Genomic DNA, 10768 nt, shown 5'->3' with positions numbered 1-10768 from the left:
TAATTTCAATATCAAAACGCTTTTGTTTCAAAAAAAAGTTCAGATCTACTATAAGAGCAGTGCAACGCTTCAATTAAGAGAATAAAAAAAAATCATGTCACAGGCACATTAAATAAATTTTTTATATATGCAATTCTATACGAACACGAGAATTACAAATTGCAAATTGTCAAGAACCTAAGAACAAATCAGAAGCAAGCAGGAAAGGAGACACTACAGGGAAATTTTCATCAACGTTTATCCAGACACGTAAATAATAGGGGGGCGTGGGGGGCGTGGGGGGCGTGACGCCCCAAAGGTTGGAAAATCCAATTGTAGTTGGAAAACTTGGAATTTTTTCACTTGGAATTTTGTTCACTTTCAAATTTTGTTCACTTGGAATTTTTTCAAACTATAATGACCAAATGTGTAAATTTTATAGCTTAGGATTTGGGGATTTTAAAAGTAAAAATCTTAGACCTTATTAAAATTCAAACTCTGGAGCAGGCATATCTTCTAATCGTTTTTAGTTGCGAATCCCTGTCACCACTGGATCTCAAATTGCATGATTGCATCGTTTGTTTCCTTTTTGACAGGGGTTAAGTTGAATTAGATTATTTCAAACAGGCAAGGTGAATTTCTGGATAAGAAGTTTAAATTTTACCGTCAGTATTGATTGAGCCTGAAGTTTTGAAAAATCGTTCCCTGTATCTATTGATCGGAACAATTGAAAGTGGGAATTTTTTAAGAAACAACGGGTAGCCAATTCAATTGAAAACATTACAAATCTTTCTTTGCTAGAAATTCTCAACGCTTCTTAACGGGTGTATGCTAAGCTCCCCCTGCACTTTGTAGACCTCCTTAAATCTTATCATAAATTGCTATGAAAAAGGTGATGAGAAGCCACAAAACATTGATCAAAGAAGCAGCAGCAGAAGTATTTGATCAAAGACGAGCGTTTTATCTTACGAATCGGACATATGTACTTGCCCTCAAATCATCCTTTTCAGTTCCAAAAAGCAAAGAACATTTAGCCCTTCGAAAATTGTAAAACTTTTCATTCGATCAAGAACAAAAGATGAAATGGTAAATTCTTTGATGCTTCTATATTGTGAAAAAGGACAAAGAACACCAATAACTTTCCTGTAAATTTTCAGTGCACAATTGTCTTGATTTCCCTAGCGTAGTAGATTTTCGGATTCTTTTGAATCATTATTTGTGTACCATATTTTGAATATGAGCTTTAAACAGAAAGCATTTTGAAGTAGCAAAATGGAGGCTGTTTCTTGTGACCATAAATGGCGTTTACTTCCCAGTGGCGGCCTGGCCCTTTTCGCCTGGGGGGGCCAGCGTCAAAATGGTGCCATCCATAACTAACACTATTGTCTTTTTCCTGAGAATATTGGCAGTATAGGGGCGGTGCCAAGAAATTCAAAGTGGGGGAGGGGCGAATTAATAGCTTTATCTGATTAAAAAACTAACATTGGGAAGGGCCGGCGAGAGGTTGTCGGAGGCCCTTGGTATAACTCTGAATAAAAGAGGGTTTCGTGCGAGCGGAGCGAGCAGAAAAGTTTTGCGACCACGCCCTTTAGATTGGCTTAAAATACATTTCAAAATATTTCTTGCAGTCATTTTCTTGAAATCGATTAAAAATTTTGCTATTTTTAAGGCATCCTTTTAGCACGTTTGATTAATTCCAGTCTTAAAATGGATTTCATTACTTTGCAATAAGGAAAAGAATCCATCTATCTTTGTATCGTCGAGACAAATTGGTACTTTTATGAGAAATGAAGCACTGAGACAAAATCTACTGACCCCCACATGAGCAGGTCTCTGAAGGCCAGCAGAGCCAAAGAGACTCATCGAAAATCAAAATTTTCCCTGAAAGGGGGGCTTGAGTCCGGACATCCTAAACACAGTCTGTGCACACTATGAGTGCTGTGTTCTCCATATGAAAGAATTTAACTAAGTAAGTTTCCCGACAGTTACTTACAAATGCTTTGTCTGGATAATACAGTACTGAAGGGCACAAAGACGTGCCCTTGAAATGAGAATGTTCTAGGGGGTATGGGGGCGTGCGCCCCAATAAAGTTTTGAATTTTATGGCGTCTTTTTTGTCTTTGCTGGCCTCCTAGATACCTAATTACAAGACAAGTCGGAGTTTTCGGCGCCCTATACAAGCTTTGGCGCCCCTCTAAAAATGTCAGCCCTGGCCCCCCGGCCCCCCTGCCGGGCCGCCACTGTTACTTCCTCTGGGAACTTGTAAAACGAGAGAAAAATGTATTGGCTTGAAACAAGAACTGCATTAAAGATCTTCGATAAATATCTAAGAAATTTTTGCTTTTTCAGCTTTTAGTAATTGACAATTTCAAGGGCATTTCATCTCTTTTGGTAATACCTGAAAGTATGAATAATCAGAAATGTTAGAAAAGTAGATGTAAAAGAATGTTTATTGGCCACCAACTGGTGGCAAACCAGGGCTGTAGAGCTGGGATTGCCTAGAAGAGGGCTAAGCCTTTTCAATGTCAAAAGTAACCGTTTTCTACTTTGTTTTTGCAAAGTTTTTTCGAGAGCCAATTTATTTTTCAAAACAATACACCCCAAACAAATCAATGCTTTACCCACCCCATTACTTGCTCCAGAACCATATCCTCTAGTTCTCTTTGTATGAAGGTTTGTTCTAATGGGGGATTTTCTTTGCATTCACAGGGAACATTGGAGCTGGAAGAAACACACAACATCTGGAAGCAAAGCACCCATATTATGAGATATTTTAAAGAAACGGAAAGAGAAAAGAAGGACGATTTTATGTCGAAATTTTACGAAGGTTATAACTAAATTTGGTCGTGTCGGGCTTTCTGAAATCTGTTGGTTTGCCTATCAATGAGTGGTTAGATAATTTCACTTGAAAAGCGATGTTGACCGTATGTGAAATTTAAGATTCTTCATTCGTGTCCCAAATCCTCTGTCTTTTTGCCATAATTTTGATTCGAGAATGTGATGCTTTTTGAAGAAATCTTTCTTTTTGATTGTGCAAATTAACAAATTTCAATTTCGCTTCTAGTTTCCGGAATTGATTTAAGTAAGTCGACATTAAAAGGGCGTCATATCCATATAATACTGTTTTGGAATAGAAAGATTTGGAGAGAGATAAACAGCTTAAAAGCGTATTTCGAAGTTATTATTGAAAATCCAACTGCTATTTGTCGGTGAAAAAGTTCAGCAAGCCAGCAGGGTATTCAAATTTTATTCGTTTTATGGGTGTGCATGCCTTTGCGTGGCTCCTGGTAGACCTGCGCCAACTCACCGAGTACGTGCTGTCAGCATTTTAGTTTATTACCGTAAATCCTCGAATTGGCCCCCCCCCCCTCGAAAAAGCCCTCCCCTCGAATAAGCCCCCACTCTAAAATACAAACTGTCAATAAGCCCCCCCTCAAATAAGCCCCCACTGCTACCGTGTATTCTCGAATTGGACCCCTTAGTTTGACGGTTTTATTGAACAATCACGACAAATTCGTACTTTTGGTAGTAATAAGTTGAATGCTCATAAAGAAATTCCTACTAAAATAAACAAGGTCTTTTAATAATGTCTTCTTATTGTCTACAATAATTTCATAAGCCCTCCCCACTTGTACAAGCCCCCCTCTCGAATAAGCCCTCGTCCAAAAATATCAAAAATAAATAAGCCCCCAGGGGGCTAATTCGAGGATTTACGGTATGTACGAAGACTGAGTGCAAGCAATTGTTTTTCATATCATTTTACTTGGTATTTAATTGAAGTCGTTTGCATTGGTCTTCTGCAACGTGTCGTGGTGATTCTGTTGATTTTATGGTGATTTTGTCAAGATATATTTGATCTGCAATTATTTTTGTTAAAGAGAAATAATCCTAAAGAAAAGTGACTCCAAAGCAAGACGAATAATAAAGATACATTTTATAAGTTGAGCTAAAATATTCTCGGCGCCATATAAAGCCTTAAATAATTTCAAAATTCATAACTTTTGATTGACTGTGAGTACCCTGGGTACCAGACTCACTATATATAAAAGAAAATAGAGAGTCTGGTCTAGTGCGCCCCATTCTCGTTCTGGTGTGCTGATATTAACCAATCAGGAGCGAGTGTACAGATTTCTGTACGTTCAAAGGTCACAGCGAAACAATAAACTTAGCTCTGGTGTAAAACATTGAACAGAACACAACATAAATAAATGCTAGCGACCGTAACGATTGAGTTTGAAAATGCTGTTAAAACTGTATTACAGAAGTACTCTGACTACTGAGTATCTTTGTTTTTTATCTGACAGTCTTGTTTCACAGGCCTAGTCTGTTAAATAGACTTCAGTTCTTTCAAGTAATTTCACCAGAACGAGAATGGGGCGCACTAGACCAGACTCTCTATTATTTTATATAGTGAGTCTGGTACCCAGGGTAGACTGTGCGCTGTTTGCTTTTACGGAGGTCTTTTTGTGGGGTCCTTGTCTCTGAAGTGCCATTTCATAGCATTTTATTCCGTGCAGAGACACCTAATCTTTCTTGGTCACTCGGCTCAGGCTGAGTGTTTTCGATGCACTCACTTTCGATGCAGAAAAGCCAGGGGACGTATTTAAGCAACAATTTCATAAGAACAGGAGCCTCAAAATTGGCCATACGTTAGGAACAAATTAAGAACAAGCTGAGGCTGGGCTACTGTAAAATGCAATTTTGGACAACGTTTTATCTCAAAAAGTATGATTTTTAGCCATGTGTGGAATCTTTTTCGGTGAATATTCAAACTTGTCGGCAAATAAAAGTTATCTTTAGATTGGCTAGCAAATGAGGCCTGAACACTACCCTAGAGTAAAAAGCTAGCAATCACACTGCTTACACCCTATTAATTTAAGAACAAATTTAGAAAAATCAAGCCTCAGATTTTCAAAAAAATTAAGAATCAGTCAGCCTAAACTTCAATTTACTGGTTCTTATAAATAAAGTGTTTTCTTGTCCTTTCGTTTGTGTAAGCTCAGAAGCCGAAAAAAGAAGTATAAAAAAGGGTCTGGCCAGTCTATGAATTTCCAGAAGATAACTAGAATGTTTGACGAGGGTTGAAATGACCATTATAATAATCAGTTTGAATTCGAATGCAGTGTGCAGCCGTTCTGAAATGCTTTCATACCTTTCACACACGTTACAAGTGAACCACCCGCAAATTACCTTGAAAGTTATATTTGCATCAAAAGCAAAGTTGGAAAGTGTTTTGTGTTTTGTGCTTGGGTTTTAAATGAAAATGAAAACTGTCAATTGTGTCAATTATAATAACGGTTGGTGTTTTGGTGGTTTATGATTATCATAATGACCGTTATTAATTGTCTTAGTGGATGGGCGATGAATGACTGTCAACGCCGGTGTTGCCTTGCGAACATCTGTTTTCTACAGGTGCTAGTATTTGAACAAGTCGTTTATATGTTGATATATCAATAGTTTTAGCAGAAAGGCGTCTGCGGAAGGAAGCAGGGCTCGAAGAAACACATCTTTGTTTACTTGATGGAGCTCAGAAAAGTTGGAGCTTGATGGTTTGTTTAGATTTGGAATTACGTCAGTGATGGCGAGTACTTTGTTTGCTTGTTAAGACAAATAGCGAAAGCGGAGGGCTGTGAATTGTAGCGCCGCTTGATTTGTTTTATGGCTGTACGTGTTGGTCTTTGAGGGATGAACACAAAGCGAAGAAGCCGTACTACTATGTTGGCACTTTTTGTTGTCTTATTTGGTGAGTATTTGATTTTGTGTTTTTATGAGTTGTTTAACATTTAAATTATTGGATTGTGGTGTAATGGATCGCTATAAACCCGCGAAGTACGCGTGTTACGGATTCTTTGGCATTGACAAGGCCGCCTGCTAAAAAATTCACTAACTTAACCCATTTTCTCAAGGTTTTTCAACATCAAAAGGCAAACCACAGATGCAAAAGTTGCACTTGAGTAAAATCTCGACTTCGCCATTAATCTCGAAATTCAAGGGTCTTATCTCAATAATAAGAATTGCTGGGCTGGCTCAATAGTAATAAAGAGCCTTCACACAAAGGGCCCTTGCTCTTTTACTCACTGACACAATGACTGACAGACTGACTTGTGAATATTCACATTTTGATGAGAAAAATATATTCTGCGAATAGGACCCTAACCAGTGGGTCAAAAATGGTAAATTTTGCTTCTTTTACTGGGCCAGGAAGAGGGTCCACTGGCCCAGGAGTTACAATATTAAAAGGTGCCCTGGGAAAAATCTTAAGCATGGCTTTAGACATTTCATGAAATACTATTGTAAAACGTAGTCTTCTTTCAAAAAGAAGACATATTTTAAGTTACTCGAAAATGAAAAAAGCATTACAAATTTCGTAACATTAGCAGGGGCGCAAATTAGGTGTTGTGGGAAGGTGTAACACGTGGTCTTTGATAGGCTCGGAAAATGTGAAACAGGCAAGACATGATGGAAAGAATCAGTCCCAACCAAACCAACGCATGTTCCCCCGCTATTCCTCCTGCAAGTCAGTGTAAAACGATATGGTGCAAAATGACTACCCACAAGGTGGTCACTGTAATGTCATTGAGAAGACCAGGAAGCCAATTTTGATGTACCTCTGACGTTTTGCTCGAAAGAAGCAAGTAACACGCATCTTGCAAGAGCAGAAAATATTTGACATAGCTTTGACATGAACGAATTGTGCAAAAAGCGATTATAAGAGTTCGTCGTTTGATACAAAACGAAATACATAACTGACCTTTTTGATGTTTTGACACCTTTCAGCTGTGAGAATTGATGTTAAAAAAGTTGTGTAGGCGATTTAAACATTTGAAAAAGCTTTCCCTGGTTTGTCTTCTATTATCGTACGATAAAGTTCAATGTTAATAAAATCTGTTTTTTTTTAGTTTTTTAAACATATGAATGAAATTGTTGGTTTTCAGATCTTAGCAGATGTAATTGAAAGCATGAAGTCCCATTCTAGAAATATCGAAAATGATCAATATCGTGGCTAGATGCTGAAGTTTTCAATGGCTATTAGACGCAAGTTGGGAAGTTGGGGTGGGGTGGGGTGGCAAGGGCATATTAAAGATCATATCTAATGAATAGTCCAAGGCCTTTTATCCGTGATAGCCCAAGCCTATCGTCAGAAAAGGTTTCCCAAACTCGCTTCTGATGTTATTGATGTCATAGTCAAGGGCAACAAAACTCCCCATTGTCGTCACATGAATATATTGAGAAAACCAACCATTGAAAGTAAAGCGTTGATATGGAAAAAGATAGTAGCCATAAATGGAAAAGAGGATGAATAAATCCGGTTTCTTAAGCTGGGAGTGAGTAGAGGATTGTACCAATAAATGGTTTAATCAAATCTGTGCTTTCACACAAAATCGAAATTGCTAAAAACGACTTTGACCGATCCGGAACCGATCACGATGGATGCTTTTGTTTCAGCCGAGCCCAAAATAGCAAGGATTTTATTTCCTGATAGAATTCAAATTGAGTAATGTTGAGACGCAAATTTGCGCGAAAGTCATAAGAGACCTAACTGATCATGATCAACCTGACGCAGGGGCGGATCCAGAACAAATTTAAAGGGGGGGGGGGGGAGTTGGTGTTGGTGCTGAAAAATTTTCATAAATTGGTGATGAGATTACGCTATATACAACAATTACAGACCTTAACTACTGACAGAAGGCTCTTTATTCACCTTCTAAAGGAAATTTTCACAATTATTGTGCCAAACCAATTTCAAAAAGGGGCTCCAGACTTGATTCAACTCAGCGAAGGAGGGGCAACTGCCCCTAGTTTCCCCCCCTAAGTCCGCCACTGATCCTGACTGCAAATTTTTCGCAGTCAATCAATTACAACGTCTTAGCTATTTTTGCAGAAGAGCACCTCTATATACTTTTCTATTTGCGATAGCATCTGCGGCCACTACAATCGGTACTTTCGTCCACTTGAATTTACATCATTCTTTAGGTCTGGTGGACACCTTGAATACTCAAGCAACAACTTATGTAGCACTGCGGATAGAAACGAGTTGGGGCGCCTTCTGTCAGCAGAAAGAGATATTCAAAGCTGCCCTTTCAGATTTTGTGAACAAGGAAATAAAAATTGCAATACGAGCCAACCAAATAGCTTTACTGAATTCCGATGCTGCCTGCTCAAACGTCCCTCAACAAAACATGAAAGTTCTTCTCCATGTCTCAGTATATACGCAAGGCACAAGTAGTGGAACGTTCGATATCGATGCAGTTCAAAAAATTGCTCTTCTTCTCAAGAACGGTGCGACATTTGGAAGTTTCAAGGTAAATAACTAAATAACTTTTATTATTGTTATTGATTAACACCGGCGTGATTCTAGCTTACAACTAACATATTATCCAGTTGAGCTTCTCTAAGAAAAAGTAATTAGGCACTGTTCTTGTAACAACATTGTTTAGGCTCCCTAGAAATCGAAACTCTTCTTTTGTATCCATGAAGAGGCCGGGATGGTAAAGCGGGTCGGGAAGATCGGGAGTCAACAATAGAATGCAATGTAGGAATTTGTGAACTACATTTTCATTCGAGATATCCAACACTAGACTTGAAAACTTCATCAGTCGAACGAAGATGGTAATTAAAATCCATAGGGTTTCATAGGAACATGAATATAACTATTGAAATCGAAAATTTCGACTTTATCTTTGTTTGCTTACTTTCGTTCATATCTGTTGTAAGAGAGAGTTGCCCTCTCAGCTGTGTTCTTGTTGTCGTTGTGCGTCCAGGACAAAAACTTTTCCAAGAAAATATCAAGCACACCAACGTTAGTATCTGAGCCAGGATGCGTTCCGGAAATAAAAATCTGCCAAGGCAGGCCAATTGCAAAAATAGTTTAGTAAGACAAAGGCAGGCCAATTTCGTCATGGATAGCCGAATCATTTCTAACTGCTAAAATCTGATTTGATTCAAAACGATAAAATATTGATGCTATGGATAAGTTGACAAAGCCCACCAAACATGCAAATTTGCTGACAAATGACATAATCTACCGGCAAAAGCGTGTTTTACTGGACAATTTAGAAATATCTTGAATAGCCTTCCCTTCATATCCCCACAATTTCAGCCACCGGCAAAGAAATGTACGGAGTCCTGAACCCCAAGTTTTATTAGTAACAGCATTGGCCAAACCCCTCTTTTGTGTAGCGAGGGATGAATTTCTTTGGGTTACAAGGGCTCTAATGCCCAATATGATGCTACAGTCGATCTCCTAACCAACGTAGCTGAGTAACAGGTGAACAATAAACAAATTCATGACTAATTTACAGAACGTTTTACATTCAATCAAATGAAGTTACCAAACCTGATTAAGAAGTTGTTAATATTTCTTCAGTTCATCCTCTCTGAATCAATCTGAATCAGATCTTATCCTTAATCTCACTGAAGGTACAAAGCGCAGAAATGGGTTCATCAGAAACGGCTGCTGCAAGTATTTCAACTAAAATGGTAATAATCATCATAGCTGCAGTTTTGGCTGTCTACATGCTTGGTTACTTTTGCATCGTAAGCAATCTTTCTTTTTGATAATATTCCGATTAAAAAGCTTTACTCTTTCTGATTAACCGACGTAAGTGCCACTGGCGTTCAAACAAACGAAATAAGGAACCTTGAAATTGCTGTCTCTTGGTGCAAAAACGAGGTAGAGTTAACTTCAGGTAACGCTAAGTTTTAACTAAGCCAAACCTTTTTGAAAGTTCGAATGTTTTGATTGCCGCAACCCCATATTCCCCTAAGGCTCCCCCTTCCTAGGGACTATCACAGGATTGCGAGTAGATCTCGAGACTGATTTTGTTTCTCCTTTCATACATTTCATACCTCAGCTACATTTCCTAATACGTGACTTCTGCGCAGGCGCATTGGCCCTGATGGTTAATTTCCTTATTAATGATAGCCTTAATTTTGTCATTCCGAGGCTAATTTGCGCGAGAACTTGGGGCGGTCCACGTAGCCGGCTTACCGTTAGAAAGTGATGAATAATTTCGCGACAATATAAAGTTATCGCTTACAGTAGAATCCCGTTATAACGTACTCGGTTATTACGTACTTTCGGATATAACGTACTGGTGTGCTTTGTCCCGGCAAAAGGTGTGCTTGGTTTTAGTCAACTTTTATTTACCCTCGTTACAACGTACTTTGGATATAACGTACTTAATACGCACGTTCCTTAAAATACGTTATAACCGGATCATACTGTATTTGTTTTGAAAAACCTTGTCATATATGCACTCAATACAAATTTTCCCTTCCAGCTTGCCACACAATCAGACTCTTACGAGCATATAAATGTGCCGAAAGCGCATGTCGTTTCAACTGTCAATAAAGTCTATAAAGGACGAGGCCAGGCTATGCAAGTGAGCAAAATAAATTGAAACGAGGTTGTGCAAAGAGGCTGGATAGGAGGTCAAGTGTTGCCAAACGTATCTCTATGAATGTAATGGACGATGTCTTGCCCTTCTTTGATTATCTGCCGAATTGGACAATTGCAGCAAAAGAAGGTGTTACCCCTAAATTTGTATTATGTATTTCAGGTTTTGAGAATATTCTGATGATTCAATGTTTACCTTTAAATGGTAAAAAGGAACCTTGTTGTTAAGAATTCTCGTGCAATGTAAAACGCATACTGTACGGCAATATTCACATTCCCCGCCCAATGTAATAAGCATGAATTTTCGAAAATAGAATATGAATGTTGATGTGCTCATTCCCACTCATCTGTCGTTGTCTTCTCGTTTGCTCTTGTTCATTTTGACATGCA

General features: G+C 38.5%; 1 protein-coding gene across 2 annotated transcripts; it reads left to right on the top strand.

Moving 5' to 3' along the window:
• Positions 1–5319: 5319 nt before the first annotated feature.
• LOC135683190 (uncharacterized) lies at positions 5320–10714 on the top strand. 2 transcript variants are annotated; one of them, XM_065198375.2, is made up of 4 exons: positions 5322–5722; positions 7954–8282; positions 9400–9516; positions 10263–10714. In XM_065198375.2, the coding sequence occupies exons 1-4, from the start codon at positions 5665–5667 to the stop codon at positions 10380–10382; spliced, it is 624 nt and encodes a 207-aa protein (XP_065054447.2). In that variant the 5' UTR covers positions 5322–5664; the 3' UTR covers positions 10383–10714. The 2 variants fall into 2 exon arrangements, with proteins under 2 accessions (XP_065054449.2, XP_065054447.2); XM_065198377.2 differs by lacking the exon at positions 9400–9516 and having other exon boundaries at positions 5320–5722.
• The last annotated feature ends 54 nt before the right edge of the window (positions 10715–10768 follow it).

This window comes from Rhopilema esculentum, chromosome 20, assembly GCF_057945365.1.
Source record: "Rhopilema esculentum isolate cy_ngs chromosome 20, ASM5794536v1, whole genome shotgun sequence".
In the NCBI taxonomy this organism is placed as follows: Eukaryota; Metazoa; Cnidaria; class Scyphozoa; order Rhizostomeae; family Rhizostomatidae; genus Rhopilema; species Rhopilema esculentum.
This window is presented reverse-complemented; position numbering and strand designations above follow the sequence as displayed.